The 23799-nt window shown below is 37.5% G+C and overlaps 1 protein-coding gene across 2 annotated transcripts in view; it reads left to right on the forward strand.

The window, feature by feature from the left end:
* Positions 1-23799, forward strand: part of LOC136412783 (extracellular serine/threonine protein CG31145) — a 48359-nt gene that overhangs the window by 18571 nt on the left and 5989 nt on the right. For both annotated transcript variants that reach the window (XM_066395970.1, XM_066395969.1), the window contains exons 4-8: positions 1970-2048; positions 6064-6156; positions 11061-11304; positions 12751-12944; positions 14224-14364. In XM_066395970.1, the coding sequence (XP_066252067.1) occupies positions 1970-2048; positions 6064-6156; positions 11061-11304; positions 12751-12944; positions 14224-14364 (751 nt within the window). The remainder of the gene's footprint in view (positions 1-1969; positions 2049-6063; positions 6157-11060; positions 11305-12750; positions 12945-14223; positions 14365-23799) is intronic.

Genomic DNA, 23799 nt, shown 5'->3' on the forward strand with positions numbered 1-23799 from the left:
AGGGGAAAGCAATGTGGAAAATTCACGGAATGTTCGTGATATTTCGTGAAACTCCGTGTTATGTTGTGGAATATTCGAATATTCACACATCGTAAATTTTACTGCACAATTTACGTTTCCATGTAAAAAATTGTCAAGTTTTATTGAGAACATGTTCTGCTTTAATCTACTCCATTCTAAATCTATGTGATGAGGATATGAAAACGACAACATTGACATTTGACAAGTGACGTATGCATAATAGAGTTATGAGTTGAGATATGTCGGAAATTTAAACCAAAATATTTTTTGATTCTCGAAATGGAATTTATACAGAATCTTTTTCAATAGTAGTTTTTTTCCTGTGTGTTAGAATATAGAAATGTTCAGTATTTAATGCAGTAATGAATATATATTTTTTTAGTTGAGTAGAAATATTCTGGTCTAATCAACTTCACTTGACAACTGACAAGAGGTGCAAATCTGTTACGAACATCTGTCACCGGCAGTACTATTATTCACACCGTTTTCCTAATTCGTACGTCTGTTTGTAGATGACGTTAGCCAAAGGCAATTTTCTTAGGACCATTAATATTACAAGTATGTGTATACATAATTTGGCGGACTTACTGTCAAAAACGTCACCCTTTGGGACCAATTAAAAAGCGATACCGAAGACATGCGGCACGCAATTGGGCGCCCCGTACCCACAAATCTAATTTAAATTGAACCTTTCCGATTTTCCATTAAGTAAATAAAATAAAATTACGTCGGAGCGGGCGTGTGTTCGGTGCCGCGTTCAGGTGTGTGTGGTAATAACAAAAGCTACGAGGCCGCCGGATCATCAATCATAAAAACGTCACGCTCCGCGGTGAAAAATTATTTTTAACGACCGGGAATTATTTGTAAAGCCAATCAAGGAATATCGAATGCTTTATACGACCGCCAGTCGTACAATTTATCAAATTCACACTAAAAGTTGATTGTGACCCTTTGTTGGTCGTCGCCGATCGATTTGCCTTTGCCTCATTGTAAACAACTATAGGCGGTCTATGCAAAGTAGGTTTTTAGTACCAAAACGAGCGGCTTTTGTTTCGAGAAAATGGGACTTTTCTAATCGAAAAACCCATCATTAATGGGTTGATTGTGTTTGGCTTGTTTGTATTTTACCTGAATATACAAAGTGAACAAAAACAAAAGTCATTAATGAAGCATAATGCAGTTTTCATTGCCATTAGTTGACTGTTTTAAGGAAACAGAAATTTCTCTGATTCTACAAAAATTCCGGGTAAATCCAAATTTCAATTGTACAACTAAAGCCCTGATGAAAATCCACAGTTCTTAATAATCGCCATTTAAATTCCTAAATTCTGGTTAACACAATGAATGATTCCGTGAAAAATCGGATATGAAAATCTTTCAATAACTTCGAAAAGCGAATAACTTGCGATTACGAAATTTCTTTTTTTTTAACCTTAATTTGTCAATTTACAATGACGATTGGATCTCCCTGTATAAAACCGGGATCCCACGAGACACCTGTTGAGGACTACATTCGACGATGAACGAAAATTTAAATGTAGAGGATTGACATTAGGTGTCTACGTTTTAGTCACGTGCCATGGTAAACTTGGTGTTCATTGATTCAAGGAGAATTCCTGGACCTTCATTATTTCAATAGTGCATGCGTGCATAAGTGCATAAGTATGTTTGCGACCTCACCCAAAACGGGAACAATATCAATAATAAAATATATGAAATTTTCAAGTAATTAAACTTCCTAAATTTGGCTCGTCTCTCAGAACACCGTGGGAAACCGACTTACGTGTGTCACAAACTAGACATTGTTTTAAGCTGAACACCATGTTGCAAAATATGGTTCATACCAACTATTTCCAAAATTTCTCCCCAAGTAAACACATTTCTAAAGTACTATCTAACTTTGATCAATCATTGCTATTGAAACTGACACTATTTTATCCTGTTCTAGCACAAAAAACCGGCGGCACTCAACTGAAGCTTATCATTGACTACCCAAACGATCTGCAGGCCTTGTTCAAACCCATGAGGTAAGCGCTTTCAACTCGCATGTTTTATTGAGCGACGTTAATGCCTACTTTACAACAGAATTTTCTGGTAACATGACCTTTTCCAACTTATTTCAATTTCGTCCCTGCGATGAAAAAGCAAAGACAAACAGGGAAAGCATTAAGGGATTAAAGGCACCCCTTTGTTCCTAGGAGGGTCCTGAGCCAGTCCGATGTCAAGCTGATTAAGCACGAGGCCTTTCCGCTGATTTTAACGTGGAAAATCTTTAGTTATTTCAATGGAATATTCATCAATAGTTAAATTTTTTTTTCGCACTTGAGTGACTCTATGGGAAATAAAAGAGGTGTTCTTTGAGCAATTTATATAGACGAGGCTTTACAAGGGCAATAAAACGGTCTTCGTCAAGCTATTTAACTTTCACAGTCAAAAAAAGCGAAGTTTCCCCAAGCTGAAAGATTGATCGATGAGTTTTGAAGCTATTGGAAGCGAAGAAGGTTGTTATTGGATGAAATTTTGATTTATTGGTACTGAAATTATATCACCAGTTATCACCAATTAAATGATCACTATTTACAATATTAACTAAAAAACTGTTTCCTTTGTATCTACTGCTCTTTAATAAATTTCGTTGTATCACAAAGTTCACAACGAGCTTATTATTGTACCGCCACCAAACCAGCCAAACCACGTTTACTCCTTAGGCATTAAGCTACCATTTTATGTACGTGTCCGGAAGTAAATAACGTGTCCTTTAGGAGCGCTTGAAGAAACTTTTTGCCACCATATATCTGACACATATTGAACCTACTTCAAGTGCAAAAATAAAACGAAATTTATAAATTCGCATTGTTCATAATGTTGTTCCCGCTGTTTCCATGCCACTGCAGCACAGCTATTACCATATGGATTTATAATTGATATTGGTTTTATATTCGTTATTGGCAATTTTTACTTTTTTTTCTTTCTTTACTTAATTTTATGATTTGTTATTGATTTATTGAACCGGGCAAAATATCGGGAAATAGCGAACACATCCTGGGGCGCGTCCAAAGTCCTTGCCGGGCATATGTCGGGTGCATCCAGCGATTCTGACGTAACGAACTTGATGGAAAGTATGAATTATTTTAATGAAATTTATTTCGATATCCTATATTGCATAGATCTAGAGTGAGAATTTTATAATTTACTATGAACTTGAACCAGTCTCGAGCCTTACTGCGGAATTTTATAGAATTATGATTAACACCAAATAAACCTTAAAGAGAACTTTTCTTGCTAATTCTTAACTGAACCATTAACTCTATACAGAAATTTCCAGAGTTTTGACCAGCCTGAACTGATTCTTTGCTATATTGGCAGACTGTTGAACTTTCAGTATTAAGGAAAATTAATTCGCTGGTTAACACACAAGATACCGGAAATATTTTAATTAAATAACCAAACTTCTGGTATTATTTCTGCGCCGAATTGTTGCAGTTGAAATTCTTGTTAAAATTAATTAATCGAAAAATTGAAAAGAAATAATTGGTTAATTATTTTGATCAACTTTATTTACTATTGCATTTACTGCCCTCCGACGCATTGTTTGCTTAATAATGGACTTTATAAACAAACGGGCAAAATTAAAACGCACATCAAACCACGTCAAAATTTAAATTACAAACGTTATTTGTGGTATTTATTGTCTCACATATTTGGCCGCGAAGCGCGTTAAAGCGGCATTTATTGGTGTTTTATACGATTTTCGGTAGCTGCGAATATGTTATGACCCTCTTTCCTCGTCGTATAAATATCGGTTTTTATTGGCCACTATTTATTGTAAATATTTCCTATAAAAGGATTTATTAGACCGTTTGAGCGGTGATATAATAGAGCCGGTTGCGGAGGTTTTCTCCAGAAAAACACGGGTGATATGGAAATTCGCCATCAACTTTCCATGCACGTACGAAGAGGCGATTTGTTATCTATCAGAGACGCACGTCAGCCGTAACACGCCGGAATAATCATCATCATACGTGAGCAAAAATCGTATTTGCCGCTCTATTATTCCAAGAGTTTTGGGACCCTGGAGGACGCCCGCTGGATGCACTAATTACACTTCAGAGCGTCATCAAAAGCGAATTATTAACATTATCAATTACCTGGCCGAATATCCATTGTGGCCTCTTTAAATGAAAACAAACAGACCGTAACACCGGACTATTATGGCCGGGTTTCGGGATTCAGAATGGACTCAATCGGTCTCGCTCCGGCGGACTAACTAGTTTCTAAACAATCTTGTTTATCATAACAACAAGGCAACCGATTTGAAACGTTCATAAAGGGTTTACATTGTGTTTGAACTTGCTGTTGGTTTAAAGCAAGTAATCGAACACCTCGATAAATTACACTCAATTCTATCTATAGATTTTCGGCGTATTCTTAACGGCAGCACTCGTCCGAAATTTGGCCAAAATATCTCATAAATTCTAGGACCTGTAAAGGAAGTACGCATTGAGAACCGATTTTACAGTTCGGCACCGTGTGCGTCAAGAAAAAAGCATTTGCACCTACAAATATTTATATTGCCTTTTTGCCTAATTTTGACGTGCAGAATCTGCAATGTGTTTTCCAATATTTAAGAACGTCCAGCGTAAAGATACGTAGATACCTACACGATCAGGTTCAATCAGTCGTCATTTAATCAAGAAAAATGTATTTTTCCTGAATCGATATGCTTCTGTAAGGTGAGTTTTAAATGTGATAAGGTGACTTTAACGAAGATATCTTCATTAAATTTGGTCGGAGTTATAGAGAAATTAGGGGAAATATTTGGATATCCATCATTTTCTTCTAGGGATTTTCAGGAGTGAGGGTGAATTGAAAATTTAAATTAAAATGACGTTGTTTCTAATTTTTTTTTGCATGAATATGTAGCCTTCAAGATCCCCACAAAACACCGAAAGTACATTCCGACCCTTCTCAAAAGGCCCAGCCCTTAATCCCCTAATTGTATTATGGACAGATTTTCCCTATACCCGATCTCAAACAATGAGGACAAATTATTACTTTCTAAAAAGCGCTTTCAAGACCGGAACTATAGAAATTGGTCTGTAATTTGCGGGGTCTCCATTATTACCTTTCTTGTAGATAAGACTGACCCTGCTCATTGTAAGTCTATCATGGAAAAATCCTGTTTTCGGTCACGTATTCAGTACATTCAGGGTCTAATTTTTTATTACCTTAAAGAGGAATTTTAGACTTTTTACTGAAGTTTTTAAAAGTACCAACGATCCTAAGCCATATTTTCGAATTTTGCATTCTCTAAAGCACAGGACAAAGTAATAAAATTCCGTTTAGTCCCTAGTCAATTGTCTTAAATGCTAATATTACACATCAGGTAGAGGAGCTGCAACTTTATGCGTCTTCCTCTGAAACATTGCCGAGTCATTCGAATTCGTTTTAGAAAATCCTGCCGGTTTCTTATATGCTCGTTTGGTATTCCCAACACCTTCCAGGAGAATTTAAATTTACTGTTCCTGCAAATCAGGTGAGAGACGACAAGCAAATGTGGGATTTGGCGACACGATGTCGTCGTCTAGTCGACCGTTGTCGTATTTATGGCGCATACATAAAATTGCTTGTTTTTCCCCCCTTTTCCAGCCATCAGGCAGAACAAAAAAACTCGGAATATTGTGCTATATCCCAAAAAGGCACATTAGTTCTAGAGCCCTGCAGTTAAACAAAATAATTTCCCTTCGCTGAGACTCGTTAACACATCAAATAGAGAAACGATTTCCATGTTTCAAATGTGGACATTCTTTATTATGCAAAATTAATAGGGGTTCTTTGTTTAAGTCACGAATTTGCATTTTGGACTCATTAAACTGAAATGCACCGAGGTTATTTGTAGAGTATGGCACAACTGGGCCAGTCGATTTTAATTGATTTTTGGTGTAGCGATTATTGTATGCTCTTTGTAGCCACTCTAAATATTTTATGATAAATACATATAATATTATTACCCAACCGTGCAATTTTGTTGCATTGTTTCAGGTTCCCTAGGGAGCAACAGACATTGCCCAACCACTTTTACTTTACCGACTACGAGAGGCATAACGCCGAAATTGCAGCCTTCCATTTGGATAGGTAAGTGTTAGGTTTACTCCAAAGAAACTCGAGTGGGAGAAACTGATGGTGTTTTTAAGAGCTAAATTTCCACAGTCACGTTTCTAAATCAGAAATCCAATACTTAAGATCCCGAAGCCCCAGAGTATAAATTAGAGGCTGCAATGAAAAATGCGGTTATTTGTTGAGACGGGGGGAAATTTGTCATTCTCCCGATGTCGCTGGAGGACTGAAAACAGCGGAGGACAGGTTTCCGAAGCTCGAATATCGGCCTGGCTAAAATTACAACAACTTAGCGATGCAGTAGTTGTGCGATTTCACAAAGCGGGGCAAAGTTTGAGATTTATTTCCTTTTCAAGTTTTTGGCTGATGGATTTTTAATGTTGCAAGAAATTCCAGTGATAGAGCCGAGAAGAAACTAATTAATTATTTGAATATGCTGAAATATACATAAATTTGGTGTTTGCAAGTAAGTTGGTTCAATTCTCTAGTAGGTACCCCATCAGCACTACAATTCCATGATAAGATGGTGAACGACAATTGTGGTTAAAGTTTCGTCGTAAATTAAATCTGGAGTCATTTCTATGCAAGTCGAGTAATCAAGGGGCGAAACACATGTTGTGTTATTTCAGCAATATGGTGAAGCTATTTTTTACACGGTTTTCTCGCAGCCAAAGGACAATTCACACTATCGGTCAGGTCAAATATTGAAACATTCATTTTGCGTTATTTATTCACATTAGCACACACGGTCAATTGACGGTCAAACAATACAAAATGAATGTTTCACCTGGCGTATAATATGAATTTCCCTTAAAAAAACAATATTTTACGCCATATCACACTGTTAAGGTTTTAACGATCGGTTAAATTATATCCCAAAAAGGTCTTCCGGGTTTTGCAGGTGTGGTCCAATGAACCGCAATTTCTTTCTGACGTCTGGTCCACTTCTGCACATATATCATCAAGAAGCAGGGTTAATCAATCACTGAAGCCGGGCCTGATCCCAGCCTAGCCAACCCGAACTCGACTTTGGTTTAGGTCGGATCGGGCTAGTCCCGCTCGAGCAGCTCTTTAGTACTCGTCATAATGCTTAAAAAAGTTAAGACAATCCAAACAATAAATTAAAAATAAATATGCTTCAATACACAGCAGATTAGTAGGAATTAAAAAGCAACTTGCCTTTACTATTCACTTTAACACCAACAAGAATGACAATAATAAGGTCAAAGTGTAGAGAGTTCATGCCCACTAATGAGTCAATGAAAATAATATAATGCATGTACTAATACTAATAATGTTTTTTTGACGTTGAAATGAAATTTCAACCCCCAACGAAATTTAACTAGAAATTGTGTAATTGTTACGAGATTTCACGAATGCATTTAAACTTCATTTATTTTAGGAAATTAATATTTAGTGATTTTCGTGCATGTTTCATCAAAGTTGATGACTTGGATAAGTTCAACTGGAGTAATGTCATACACTGCTAGAATTTTTACGAAATTTTTGGTAACTCTATATCAAGGAATAAAACAACTTCATTTTCTTGACAATGCGGTGAGTTAATTTATGTCCGGTTTTCTCATTATCAAATTCTATTTCATTCTATCAAATTTGTTTCGCATATACCACAGTTCCTCAAAAGTAAATATTCTGTAACGCTAAGAGAAGAAACTTTCTTTTAAAAAAGCACAGACCTTCTGTGACCAGAATTCCCATTAGCCTCTAATTTAAAAGCAATATTGAGCAACCTTCTCGAACTCGAGGAAAATAGTTAGAACGCCGTATAAAGTTCAGTTATTTTATTACTGCCCCCGTATATAAACCGTCATAGACTCTATTTTCCGAAGGCTTTCAACTTGAAAGAGATACAATTTAATTTCGCAAGTTCTCAACTTTGGACGTATTGCAATTATATGCTACTTAGAAAATTCGTCCCGTCTAAGTCTACCAGCAGAGCTCTTCTCTCTCGTTATTATGAAACTTTTCTAAATTCTACGAGGACATATTTTTGAGGTTCCTCGAACTTTCTTTATTAGTTGCCAATTTGTTTCGAATTTCAATGATCCGTTGTAGGATCAGTCAAACGTTGCAGGTAATGCTCCATACTATATGACTCACACACAAAAAGCCTAATCTATTTTAAATGGATTTGCCGGCGATGTAGAAGCAGATATATCCAACCGTTTTCCAAATATTGCAATTAAAACACTATTACAACTCCGAAAGTGTGATTTAGTGTAATTGTTTTCGAAGTACTCCAAAAAACGGTGTCGAGAGGACGGGAATTGCGAAGGTACGAAACTTTTCTGCACGGCATTTAAATGAGAACGTGCAATTAACAAAACTCCGAAATACGTAAATTTAATCACTGGAGAGAGTGTGTTTTGGAGAAGATAAGAGGTTCATCCCCTTGCAACAATGACGAAAATGGCGATGTAATTTACATTAGACACACTTTTTTCACCCCTAACTAAGCCATAGAGTACCTATTATACATGGAGGTAAATCTAAATGCATTCTGAGAGTTGATAATATTATATATATATATATATATAATAATTAATTCACCGCTAATGTTAATGGCGCCGGCGTATGGTAGAAAGTCCACAGGAAAATTTTGATACCTGTGGAGTTCAAATTTAATGTGTTATTATATCTGGACACTGGCCTAGGAGAACTGAAAGTAGCATTATTTTTTCCAGCTTTATCTCTTCTTTTAGCAAATGCGACACCAAATCTATAGCGGCGAAATTGGATGAAGTAACGTCACTGTGACCTTCTACTTTAAGCGCCGGCGCATCATATATCTCTGGCGGCAAAATGACGTCATAGAGGCACCAATACATGGCAGCCGTTGGATCAAAAAATTTGCTACATCCAGTTCTTTTTGTGTTTATATGAATTTTAAGCACAGTCTTCATTTTGCCCATCCTTTATATATTGATGTGTATATATGAGGAGTTATTGCACAAAAATAGATATATATGGTCAAAAATTGCTGCTTTTATTGGTCGTTCATAGAACGTGTTGTGTGTAAGCAAATGCAAAATTAGCATCATCTCTTTCATAAATTTTGCATCGCGTAACTCGATGATTGTAACATCTCAGTTCCTTCCACAAACAGCCCCGTTCATGATTTGTCTATATGCATAGCTCCTCCTCCATGACGTTACTTATATTAAGAACGGGTTTTTTATCCTTAACCAACGCTGCCATTTAAACATGTCTGAGTGCATGTCCCTAATGAAACACAATGGCGGTTCCGACGTAAGCCAGGGTTGGCTTTAAATAATTAAAACCGGGCTTAACTTTTTGAGTTAAGCTAAATTGATTCGACGGCTCGCGCTCGCACATACAGCCCGTTAATATTTACGAGTTAATTATAGGCTGAATTAAAAGTGCCCCCACTGACCTGTGGTTATTTATTTAGGCCACGCCGACCCTGCATTAGTTTTTTTTTCGCTCGGGGGCGTTCTTCTGCCCGCCAAGGCAGTTTATTTAGTATTAATAGCTATTGCATATCTAATCGGGTGTAGCTATTATTATTAAAATTCGTTTAAACTCGGCCCGGTAATTCAGTTCTAGGCAAAGGCATTAGAAGAGTCGTTAAAATTTTACATCCGCAACGAAAATGTACCTTTGGCACCCGTCATGGCGTACCGAGGACCCCCAACTTGGCTCCTAATAAAACTCAAGACGTATCCGTCCGTCTGGAGGGCTTTTCCTCTTAATAAAATTCAAAGCGAATGTGTTTCTGAATGTGCGCTGATGGCACGTTATGCTTATGGGGAGGTTTTCTAACTCGATGGCCGCATTTCCCAAATGGATTGTTTGTCTTTATATCCGAGTATTCTTGTCGGGATGAGGCCTAAAGGATTAGATTTCCGTTCGAGTCTAAATATGATGCATGTGTTTGCCGAAATGAGGACCCTTTTAAGTTGCGATTCCCGCTTTTGGAAAGAGCAGTTTCGATACAGCTGTTGGTGGGCACGTATATGAGTATTCACAGCAGTTTCGCAGCTTAGTGCAATATTCACTTCAAAAGGATCTGGAGACGGTTGATTGTTTATTCTGGCTAATTTGGAAATAAAAACGAAGCACCTAACTGTTTCTATATTGAAACAGGACATTCTCGAATCTAGGAGCAGCACTTAGCGCTTTAAAAAGGCCCCATTAAGCCATGAATATTTGCTAATATAGACTGAACTTCCCGAAAGAAGACAAATTAAACTTGGGGCAACTACGCCCGTATTTACCTTTTCACTTTGGCGTTCGTTCTTTATTTGAGTTGTTTACGAACAATTTTACTTAATCGCTCGGCAGTCGGGAAGTTGGCCGACTCATGCCGAGTTTTTAACTTTTTATAACCCCCGAAAGTTGCATCCCGTTCGAGAGAGAGTTTCCCTGAGATTGTTTCCTTTAGCTGACTTAGCTGAAAAGTTAATTATTCGTAAATATTGCATAGTGATAGAGCTCGTTTTCCGAAAAGTGCTCCGTCGTGGAAAATTCGCTAATAGGTTTAGATAATTTAGCTGCGAAGCGGAAATTCGCTTTTTCTTCTTTGAATTACATAGAGGCAAAATACAATGGCCTCAGTGAAAAAACACATTAGTTCCATGTGGTTCAGGCTCTAGTAGAAATTTAATGGTTCCCGGACGGCGGCGCAACGCTGGTGCCACAATATCGCGATATTAAAATAACTTCTCAAAGGGTCGCGGTCTGGTATATTAAAACTTAATAGCCCTCTGGCCCTCTTCACGACATGCCGTCATAATTGCATTCTGTGTCGATATTCTTGCCACATTCGAGGAAATTGGAAAAGGGTCTACCGGGGACCATGGAAAAGTTCAAGTTAAAAAAAGAGCGAAAAACAAGTATGGTTCAGCTAATCGGTAATAAGGATTTTTTTCTCTTTCCAGACTTTTGGGATTCCGTCGTGCTATGCCCGTAACAGGAAGACTGCTCAACGTGACCACGGAACTGTATCAAAAAGCAGAAGGTGATTTGTTGAACACTTTCTTTGTGTCTCCTTCTGAGAATTTGTGCTTCCATGGCAAGTGTTCTTATTATTGCGACACTTCACATGCCATTTGCGGAAGTCCCGATAAGCTGGAGGGCAGTTTTGCAGCCTTCCTGCCCTCCAGCAAATTGGCACCCACGAAGGTAAGATATCAAAACATTTTAATGGCAAAAAGGAACAATTTTTGATACCATGCCTCACATCCTATACAGGTTCAGTATACAAACTCCGAAAACGGCATAATATCTCTAAGATCTGATTCATGGAATTTGATATGCTATACAAGTGTATAATTGGAACACGTCGGGGATCCATCGATAAAACGTAAACGATGTTAGGAAATTTGCAATTTTTTAAATTGTATTTTTGACTTTTTCGCCATCTTTGAAAATATGACACATGATATTATTTGAAAGATTTTGAAAAAGGAAGATCAAAAAGCGTGAAAGCATTAATAGTATCTTATCTTAAGCTGTTAATGAAATATGTATAGGATCAATTTTTTCATTTTTACGTTGGTTATTTGTGGCTTTTTTTTTTTTAAATTAAACCATTATTAAATTAATCTTTGGCACAACTGAAATTACTTATTTTGGTGTAAGTTTAGAATTTTTAGCATTTACACAGTGGCAAATATTTTTGTTATCTAAAATAAATATGAAGTGAGTAATAAAATTATAAAATGGAAATTTACAGGCAAATCTGATTTGCGTTCATTCCATTGGTTGCATTTGATTATTACAGCTAGATAGAGGACGAAATTGAGCATAAATAGCAACAGAATAAAGCAGAGAGCCAAATAAGTTAAGAAAAAAATTATAGTTTTTATTAAAACGTGCGTTAAAGTCACTCACATCGTTTTCAAGTTAGAATTGAGCGATTTTGAAAGCAAAAATTAGGAATTTTCAGAATTTTAACCACCTGGAATTGAGTAATTTTGAGAGAAACTGTCGAAATACCTGCTTGATTGGAATTTTCAGTTTTAAGAGCAAATTTCCGGGATATTTGACTGCTTGGCATTTAACAATTTGAGTGTAATTTTTATTATCTTAAACCGAGCTAGTTTGATATTATATTTCATAATTTTTAGCTCTATGGTATTCAGCAGTTTCAGTCAATGAAATTAAAAAAATCGGCTTCTGTCACTATCCATTATAAAGGAAAAACGTTTGCTTTTAGTGGTATATCGATTTTTTTAATTGGGAAACACATAAGTACATATACTTAAAGTTGACCTTTATATTCAGAAAAATTTCCGGACGCTTATGAATTTTAAAGCAGATAACTTCGTGTTTTAAACTTCATATTTCTCGAAAACTTCCTCGTGTTTAACGTCGTCTTTCCATATACTCGATCAATTTAGAATTTCCGCACTACATCGAGATAGGATCTTTCTTCCGTTTACTTATACCAACAAACTGCCTTTCGTGACGACTCTCTCTGGAAAGTGTGACAGGAAAGTGCCAACCAACTACTCGGACGGAGATGTTTGGAATTCAGGGAATGATGGCGTGATTTCTCGATTTATACCCTCACAATTGGATTCTTTTAGTATATTTAGAAAAAACGTAAAATGTGTATTGTTGCAGGTATGGAGACATCCTTGGCGCCGATCGTACCACAAACGACGGAAAGCCCAATGGGAGACTGATCCCAACTATTGCCAGTTAGTGAGAGAGATTCCTCCTTATGATAAGGACAGAAGGCTGTTTGATTTGATGGATATGGCTGTTTTCGATTTTCTTATCGGGAACATGGACAGACATCACTATGAAACCTTCCGGTAAGATCCTCTATTCGATCTTTTACATAAATATCATTGATATAAAAATTGAAACAAGTGATAATTTTGAAAAAAAATCCCAAAAAAATGAGACAAAACTTGAAATCTACCCCCAATCTTTTGGTTTTCTGATAAAATGTCTGCTCTTAACAGGTGAATGGTGGCTTTAGGCCTACACTATCCGTCACATTCGATTTAATCCGCAACCCCTCATGGAGCCGGGACATCTTGATAAGCTTATCTCAAGTTAGTTAGCCGGGTTGTATGAGGCACGTCGGAAACAGTGCTCCTTGATACGCGTCGACAGCCTTAAGTGATTTATAAACTTGAAGCCTTCATGGTTTTAATCTCTAACTTTCACCCCCTCTTTACGACTTAATTCGGTTTATGGATGTTTTCGAAAAAGTACTAGAAAATGGCAGTTAAACCTCTTCCTTTATTTTGAGAGGCCTCATAATCGATATGAACATTTCACATACATTATTCCTTTATTACCATATGCAGGGCGTCCGTGTATGAAGCTCAGGTATGAGGACATCGGTAACTATAAAAGATACGAGGTCGGTCAAATTGGGGCAAAGTTGAGCTATTTAGAGTTCGAGAATATGCTTTTGAAACACTTTTAAACATTCTAATGATTTTCAGTCCCCAAGATGATATATGTGGAAAATATCTTTAAAACTGTAGAGATGCAAGTTCTTTCGCAGAATCCCTTTTGATGTAAAATAGTTGAGAAATTCAGAAGTCATTCGGAATTCGCAAAAATATTCAAATTATCGACACTTATGTGCCAATTAGGGCGAATTTTGCACCTTGGCTAAATACAGGTGGCGCGACCCATCAACTAGCTTGAAATAGAGATTTTAAATGAATTTATTGTACCAAAAATACCCCCGCAGGAGCAATTTCAAGCCGGTAAATCAGAAACTGTGCGATTTATTCCCAATTTACAGAATGAAAAAATTACTCTGACTCCCTGTAGAGTGGAAACAAACAATTTTTGTATAACGCAAAGTTAGCTCAATTGCTTTATTTTTTAGCCTTCAGCACCTAATACCCATTTGCGCCATCGTCGCTGGGACACCCTCTATATTGCTTTTAACTATTCAAACGTGATCGATTCGACAGGGGATTTATAGAATCAATTCATCAATCGGCCCATGTTAACAAAGGCTAATTCTCTCTAATAAACTGGATAACACTAGAAAAATCGCTTTATTCAGATTACATATTTAACTCCCGCCTTTCAGTTTCGTTTAGCATTTTCACTTTTTTTCAGTTTATTTGGTAACAACACATTCACCCTGCACCTGGACCACGGTCGAGGCTTCGGGAAACCCTTCCATGACGAAATATCTATTCTAGCCCCCTTGTTGCAATGCTGCTTGATCAGACAATCAACCCTTGATACCCTTCTAAGGTAAGAGCTTCAAAAATGTAGTTTTAGTGGCAAGTTTACGTTTCTGGTTTCAACCTTGAGCAATTACGAACAATAAATTACGGTTACGACACATCCAGACGCAGATAACAAAATGAAGTTCGCCGCAGCTCATTTAACAGTCGAATATTCCCGAAAGACACGCGCGCCCGGTAATCGGTTTATAACATTCAAACTATAAACTAAACTCCGGGCTCCACACGGAACTAAATACGGTACAAGGCCCGAGAATCGTCTATTTTCCCTTCGCACCGGGGGAAAATCACAAAGCTTATCCAGGCGGGAAGCAGTCTTCAAATTTAAATTTAATAGAACTACCCGAAATTTCTCATAACAATGTCGGGGGCTTTGTCGTGAAAATTTAATATCAAATAAAATTTAATAAGACTAATGCATAATACCTTAACCTGTCTGTCGCAATCTCTGTGGCTTAATTTTCCAAGGAAACTGGGAGATAGGAAAATCGCCGTCTCTGTCTAATAATAACCGAGGGTTGAATGTGATATTTTCCAATAATCTCGAAGTAAACCGAATAAAATCTTTAAGCCAGTTGATTCGGCCCCTTAAGTTTCTTGGCCTAGAGATGAAGCCGAAAGGGTTTTAAAAAAATGTCGAGAAAGACGTGTCACCTCACGGCTGGCTCAGAATGCCGGATATGGGTCGTGAGTGACATTTTTTAAGAATAACACTCTGTGAATTTTTTTTATTGATTGACTTGAATATTCGGAAAGAGCGCATTTTTCTGATCTCAAGTTTATAATTTAAAAAAAATAAAAAATGTGAAAGTTCAAAACGACTCCTATAAGAAAAATCGAAGTTGATGATGGTTAGCGAAAATCGAAACGTCGTATTTTACATATAACATCGTCACCCTACAGAAAAGGAAAAGTTGCAGTGATAAAGTGTTAATCATTTTCAATTGGCTCGTCAAGCAAGCTGCGGAAAAACTAAAAACTTTTCCCAATATTTCAGTTTTTTTCGAATAGCTTCGAAACTCATGGGAATGTTTTTATTTTTTATACCGCGGCCTCTCGTGTCTTTCATGGTTACCGAGATTCCAATGGTTGAACTCTAGGAACGGACACTTTGCATAGAGTTTCATTTAAAAAATGCAACAACTACAAACGTCTTGCATTATTGACGACTTTTCCTTGAAAAACCTATATAAAAACACAAATATTTTGTATTTACAACTTAAATATTTTTTCAAATTAGCCTGATAGTCAGTCCATGGGTACGGAATGACCTTGTACATTCCAAAGCCTTCGTTACATTTTCGTACGAATAAGGGCCATTATATAATATCATAAAATTGCATAAGAATTTACCAAAAGCTGTAAAGGTTATGCCAACCATAAAATGTATTAAAAAGGAGCTCTATTAATTGGATATTGAGCCATATAGCTTACCTTAATATCATGCGGTATTGTCAAGTTAATTAATGTGTTTTTGACGTTATTTCACTTGTGTTATATAACATAACTTTGAAATAATAATAATTATCATTTTATTCAGAAAATCATTAAAACTGAACAAAATGAGAAATCAAGAATGACAAGTTATGTCATGACTGTTGATGTGGTTATGGCTCGAAGTGACCAAGACGCGGTGCGTTTCCGAAGCAACAAAACGGATTATTGCCTTTAACCCCTGATAAATAATTAAATCCAACATCAATGCGTAGAGAAACTAAATTAAAATCCCTAATCGTCCCTTAACGCTTCATAAATTTTCGGGCTTAATTTTCAATTAAAAACCCTCATCTCGACCCCGGCGCCCATAGTTTTTTATATTTCATATGTTGCAAGTTTATTTACGTTGTCGTTCGATAAACAGCGGCGTTAATAAAAAAAAAAACGTGACCCTCTATTGAGTTTATGTCTCAAATCGTCTCAAATATGCCGAGTATCAACTGTGTATTTATTTGTTTAAAAAGAATCATAAACATGGCAGTTGACTAGGCTTATTACGTGAAAATTCGATTCGCTTGAGTTATAAAAATCGTACAGCAAAGCTCGCAATCTAAACGCCGTGTATTAGTTATTTGAATTGACAGATCAATCTGTACACTGCACTACAGAACTATAGAAGCACAGAAAATAGTCCGTCTTTCTCTAAGCAACAAATCTGTATCTCTTACTTCACACCTCAGCTCCTGCATATTGCAAAGCCCAATCTACCACACGGCTCCTTATTAATGCAAGTGCTAGTTTTTCTTCTTTGCCCCGTTTTAAATGGTCTGGACAGCAAATTCTAGTTCAGCGATATCCATATCCGACCCGTTTTCGTCATTCAGACACATCCCCGGATTGAAATAGCTTGTCAGCAGTGAAAGACTCTGTTTGGTTAATGGCGAATTATTAATCGAACTGAAATGGGAATTATAGTGTCGTTTCGGATACATAACAGGTCCCATCAGCTGACAAGTTAATTCCGGTCCAATTCACGTGGGCAGAGATCAAGCACGTTTCAGCCGTAGTAATTCACCTGTGCCAGATTTTGTTTGACGTTGTCCGGGTTTTTTGGGTGACTTTCATTATTTAAGAGCGGATTTTATTGAGAATAAATAGACATAAATTGTAAATTAGACGTTGAAGCACGCAAAAAAGAGATGTTTTTTTCGCCAATAAGTGAGTTCCCTTAGGGATGATTCTTCCTCACTTTCGCGAATTTTATCTCCGAATTTACTATCGTTTTTCACTGGCGCATTGTGACCATTTATCGTCGCGTTTGGTTCGTTTTTTACTTATTTTATTGATTTATTAGTGTATTTATTAGTTTAGAATGTCAATTTTCAAATTCATCTCGTTAGTGTTATTCAAATGAATTATTTCATTTGTTTCTCATATTTTATCCAGAAAAAGCGAACAAATTTAATCAAAATGTCGAGAAAAACAAATTACGAGGCGACTGTTGCAAAATCCCGCACGCTATACTGCTAACTCATTAAATTCACAAATTGGAATAATTGCATTATTTTGGATTTAAAGGGAAAGTCTAAGAGTATATCAGTTATTTACTAAATAGTTAAAGTTTGTGATCCACCTATATAATACTCCTTTTCTAAACTGTAAGTGAATATACGTATTGAAGAAAATTGCCTTAGTAAAGCTACCGCTTATTACTTTTTTAACAAAACTTCGTTTCTTTGTATGAGCCCCAATTTAAAACAAGAAGTTGTTTTAAAACCGACAAAAAATCTGCCAGGGCTGTATTTAGCAAAAAAGGTAATAATCGTTCTTGGCAAACTAAACATTACTGAGTGGAACCAAGGTTGTCATGTTTAGATTTCAAATATCTCTTACCATAAGCCAGGAAGAAAATTATAAAGAAATTCGAAAATTTCGGTTTTCTGGAAACAACTCAAAAACCAAAACAAAATTTTGAAGATCTGTTTGCATCGTGAAACTTGTCCCTTGAATATGCAAGTTTTTTCCCACTTAACTCAATTTTGAGAATATCAATGAGTCACTGTCACCGACTTAAAATCCTTCCTCGTTACGAAAAACCCCATTTATTATTAAGATCAAAAACTGGGCAAATTCTAATCTCGTTCCTCTGCTAATCCTGTCATATTCCCCAAACATTTGCGGCCCGTAAGGGCGCATCAGCTTTAGGCTTGTTTTCGCGATTTTTCTTGTTAATCGACCAGGTTAGCTGGGATTAGATGAAAACAGCCAGATTAGGATGATCGAAAGCCTTCGGCATTAGCCTAATTCTCGTCTCCGAATCACGTTGGAGGAAAAACCCGACTCGGAAGCGTTTTGTTTTAATTAACGGCGGCGACATGACACTCGTTTAAATGACAACAGCTCGAATTACCGCCCCCTCTTGTAGATGCGCCTCTACCCGATTGTCACCCTTAACTTTCCGGGTTGAAGTAATTACCCTCTCACCAAAAAAAAATGTGTTTAATCAAATTTCAGCACACCCTGCGCTTTTCCTCAGTTCGAGATTTAAGGACGAAATTTTAATAACGTCACCATTTAAGGGCCATTTCGGGTCCGCAATAACTTTTTTGTCGGAGCAAACGTCCCTCATTGAAAAATAAGGGCTAATTTCGAGTTTTTCCGCAGTTAACATAAATTTGACTGCCCCCGATACAGCATTGTACGTGATCCTATCGAGGGAGACGTCACGGTCGAGTCAAGGAAATGAAACATGATTTAGACGTTGGGATTGAGGGCAGGTATTGTTCCCGAGGGACTTATCCAGCTCGATATAATGGGAATATCGGCTTGCACGTTCGCCACGAACTTTATATGATGCTGTGTGGCTTTAACACCTCTTCCACAAAGGAATTAACAAACTTTAATTGATTTTGTTGGCTGTGTAGTTTGAGCCGGGTCAAGTCGTAACCGGCAATCGGCTTTGGGTACTCTGGGAGGGCGAAAAGTTGCCTCTTGTGTTACTTGCGGAACGATTTAGAAAAGGTGGGAGTGCGGGGAGAAAACTCGACCCATCTGTCTGTCTCAGAAAATGTCGCATTCTTCTCTGGCTCGTGTTTCTGGCGGTTGCCCCTACGTTCTTACCGAGATTCTCGGACTTCAACTCTGGAAACGGATATCTCGTGTATGTGTCCAAAACGTAAATTTTGCGAAGACGAAGCGATAAGTGCTTATCTGTACATTGGCATATTTCGGGCAAATCGCAGCCGGCATTTTCCATGAATTTCCCCCTCAAATAAAAAAAAAGCGCGAATACATACGGAATCGAAACAAAACTCCGTCTTGTAATGTTTAGCAGCCGCATCAGAAATGGACTGTTTTGGATTTTACATTTGCGACAAATTACTAAGACTGAACTCTTTTTCCATTTTCGTTAAGGAAGGATTGAAAACTAAACTTTTAAATAAAAATTTCCTGTGGGAGGCGCTATACAGGGTGTTCGCCAATAACGGCCCAATTTTGAAGTTTTCATTAAACAATTTGTTAATTGCCATAATTTTCAGTAGGGTTAAGAGCGGGATTTATGTAATTATATTAAGTTAATGAAAAACACCGTGAAAACTAACGAGCCGAGTGCGTGCGGTTAATGTCAGACCACAATAGATTAAGTTGCGGCCGTATGTATTCAAATATTTGGACGTGTACAAAAAGCGTTATAACATATGCAAATTTTTATGCTTATTGCCGAAGGAATTTTTTACAAAAACAGGGTTGTTGATATTTCCTCCAAACGGCAAGACTGAACCGTAAAATGTCTCGTCAAACTCCAAATTGCCCAGCTTTATCCCGATTTAACCGACCTTGCATCTTTTATAGTTACAGAGATAGTCGCGATTCAGCTCCAGAAACCGACACCCAGTATAATCGATATGCACTTAACATGTCAGCAGTGTTCCATAAGGAGTTCTACCACAACCGTGATGTGCCTGTCCTATTCTATATCTTGTATAATTTCGTGCATTCTCTGGATAAAATATGATCCACAAAGAGCAACTCTAACGCGATGAATTTGCGAACAATTTAAATTCCAAAACGGCAAGTTGTAAGACTTTTAATTCTATTTTAAAAATTCATTGATCCCACTGATAAATAAACAAACTGATAAGCAGAAAACAAACAATAATAGGACGACTAATTGGTCACGATGCTCTCGCGAAACTCGACAATAAATTCAGAGAAAACGTTCGCCTCCAGCATTGTTTTAGTGCCGATAATTGGCTGCTTAACGAGCGATTGGTTCGCTTAATTATTCAGCGGTCTAATGAAGCAGGAAAAGAGACACTTTATTAACAATGGTAGGGGTGGCGAAACGTTAAACTGCTGTTTTCGCCCTTGTCCCAACGGGAATGATAATGAAGAGAAAAATACTGCAGGAGGATCGGTCGGATAATAGTGAAGTACACAATTTTTAGAGAAACAATTCAATGCCCCACTAATTTGAAACCCGAAACGCCCCTCATACCAAATTTCGCAACATTCGAAAATACCAAATCCCCCTTTTTGTTCCTCGCTTGAAATTAAACCCTGATGGAAGCACTGTATCGATAACAGAACAGAAAATGAACCTCATTTGTATCCAATCCGGCAAACATCATTATTGAGCGATTTGCGCAATAATAATTTCCGAGGTCCAAAAAAACTCTGGCCTCAGGGGGTAAACACACGTTTATTTACATTGTAGCCTTTAATCCAGGCGCGGGTTTAGTGTCTGTATAACATAAAGTGGGACGTAAAGCGTCTTTGATGGCCACCGGAAAGAAGGGCCCCAGGCAAATAAGGGCATCAGCGCATTTATAAGCCCGATACCGGGGGCTTTTCTCAAATAGGCAAACATTGCGCTGCATTATTAAAGAGAGATATTAAGTGGCGAATAAATATTCTTAAGTGGATATAAAAATGGTAATGCAAGAGGTAATCTCTTCGCGTCAGCTTTATATGCAATGGAGTCTATGAATATTATGGGGAGCATGCAGTTTATAGGGAGCATTTAGCAAGATTTGCTTGATTTGCCAAGTCTGGAATGATAATAACAATCATTAAATAGAATTTATTGAAACACGTGAAAGATGTAAATAAAAAATTCGGAAAAACTTGACCATTTCCCAATCCTTGACATAATGGTGAAGGAAATAGTAACCCAACATAGTTATTTAGGATTTTTTCAGATTTAGCTAATTTCACCAGTTTATAGTTAATTCAAGCTGAGCTCAGTTCTAATTAGACTTACCAAATTAATTATCTTGCAATGGCGTGCCCTGAATTCCTCAAGATCAAACCGTCTCCAAATGCCCCCCGTGCTATAATTCCCTCAATCAGGCACGAGATAAACATGATTTCGCCTTTCCGACCCCACAAATTCCCCCCTAATTGAATGCCACCGACTATGACATGCCGACTAACAATAAACGAGCCGCCCACACAAAGGGGGGCTAACAAGGCGGTCCCGCCGCGTATACGGAACGACGATTAAAACGCAAAAGTAATTATGTTTCTGTTAACCGTGTCAACTCTAATATATATTCTCTTTGGATTTTGATTTTGCGGCTGACAAGCCATAATTACGAGCAGGTTCGGTTTCGGTGGTTTGAACCCTTCAACCGCCCCTATAAAGGACGCACAGTTTTGGGATTAAGGGCGGGGCCGCCCTGTCGTCTAGCAATAATTAACTAACGGGTTTGTTTTGAGTTTAGGCTTTAGCTTAATCTTGCCATTGAGGTGTTGTGCGTGGTAGGGGGTTGGTTTATCAGGTTTTGATTAGAAAATAGGGGAGAAACGGAGAATAATGTATTACTGGACAAACGTATAATGATATGGCTGTCATTCTTCTGATCGATAACGCTCATTATATGCGAGTTTTTTCCACGATTACTGTGGCGTCATTGCAGCTGTGTTAAAATGTCAAATACAATTTTATTGCAACTTGACGTTTAGGGCCTAATAACCTGAACTAACCAAGTGTTGTTTATCTCATTTTTCCTTTAATATTTTTACGGCATCAATTTTTCTCACTTAATCGATATTGAAGTTGTATCTCTTGATCCATTTTTCGACTTATTTCAAACTTCTAAACGCGTCTTTTTCCCGTTTGTAACTGCCTGCTTTTTGTTCCTTTCTATTCTTTCCGTAATTTTTATTTTTCTTATTTTCGACGAAAGCAAACTATCTCCTTCCCACCCTCGCCTTTTTACTCAATAATTTTACGTGTCTTGTATAAAAAGATGAAAATGGGAGATGAGAACCAGTATTGAACTGCACAGCCGCCAAAGTTCGATACGAAACAATCCCCTCGGAGGATTGCGCCCCATGCACGCCATATTAAGTGCTTAAAATTCATAGTAGACCGCTGTAAAGCAAGCAATATACGTATCGGGACAGAAGCCTCTATTTATCGCTTATAAATAAAATGTACAACAACTTAATCTAGTTTAATTGCGTTAAATTTCCAGGCGCTGGCCCCGGAACTACCGGAGTAGGTATTAACGCTCCGGATAAAAGTTTCCGAGTAATTTAGAAGGATGCACTCTTGGATTTGCATATATTACTAATTACAAGTTAAAGTTCTTCAGTTCACGCCCTCCAAGGAGTTATCGTCGTCCTCGTTAATCATGCTTTGTACACTCGAGACGCTGCTAATCTGATTACCCAACAAATAGGATTCAAAGTGGTCAATAAGTCATTAAATCGAGGCAATTAAAGTCATATTTCCGTATCAACAAGTTCGGCGTGAATTCCCCGCTCTAATTGCTCACCTCGTTAATGTCCGTAAAATAATCCGTTTTAACTCTTTCTGCACGAACTCCGCCACGTGTGCTTAATTTCGACTTTAACCCTAATTCGGCCGACATTTTTTTAAGTCGAGTTAAAGTTTGGGCAACTTCAGACACAGCTGAATTTAAATAAAATTACCCGAATTCCCCAGCAACTCGCGCCAGTTCGCAAACTTTTTATTGACATTCCGCATTCCCTCAAACTTGGCCCTAATTGCAAATTTTTGCTACGGTAATGCAATTAATTAAAGAAACGCATGCTAGTTTATTCCTAGGAGATTTATTAATACCTTTTTACGATAAGAAAGGGGGCAAGATCATATAATTATACACGCTGCGTTCCAGATTCAAAATTGGCACATCAGCCTTTAAATTCATCACTTGTCAAATGAACCATGTCGTATTTATAGGTAATAAGATAATTCCGCCATTTTGCATTTTCGTGCGATATCTCAAAAACAAAATATCTAATCATAATTCTAAAGACGGCAGTACAGCGGTCGGGCAGTTATCATTTTTCTTTTTTTAGTTCTTACGGTTTCTGAGATCCCCACATAGAGCAACCAATCTTGTATACACCATGTAGGGTGTATGCAATGGAGCTGCTGCCGCAGGCCACTCTGTACATTATAAGCCCGTGTTTTTGTCACAAAGACAGCGTTGAAAAACAAACATTTGTACGAAAACTTTATTAACAATTCCCTTTGGGAGGTTCCCATTTACAAAAGGCGAAAAGTCGGCAAAGCGGCGGAAAAGAGGCGTTTTGTGTCATGTTGTTTCGCTTAAAAGTCGATGCCTGAGTCGTAATTTGGTAAAACAACTGAGGCAGGAGTCATGCGAACAGACATCGAGAATGTGTCCTGATTGTAACGTCAGAGGAATTATATGTACATAGGGGCTGAATCATTTCATTTTCGGATGAAGATAATGGTTAGTTGACTTTATTCTCATTCAGACCGATTTTGGATGAGAATTTTCAAATAAAATTTATTTATCTATCCGAAATTATACCGTAAATGTTGGCATTTTTCTTACGGAACCTGATGTCTTGTGTGTAGTGAATTCCCTAAAACAATTGCCCTAAATAAACTCGTGGGTACTCTTACTTGCAATCTGGTTCAATTCATGGCGCATAAACCTGCGTGCTTATATGATAATTTGCAGAGAAAACAACTCGAGTAAGCCAGTCAGGCAAGAGATAA

Source organism: Euwallacea similis, chromosome 1, assembly GCF_039881205.1.
Source record: "Euwallacea similis isolate ESF13 chromosome 1, ESF131.1, whole genome shotgun sequence".
Lineage (NCBI taxonomy): Eukaryota > Metazoa > Arthropoda > Insecta > Coleoptera > Curculionidae > Euwallacea > Euwallacea similis.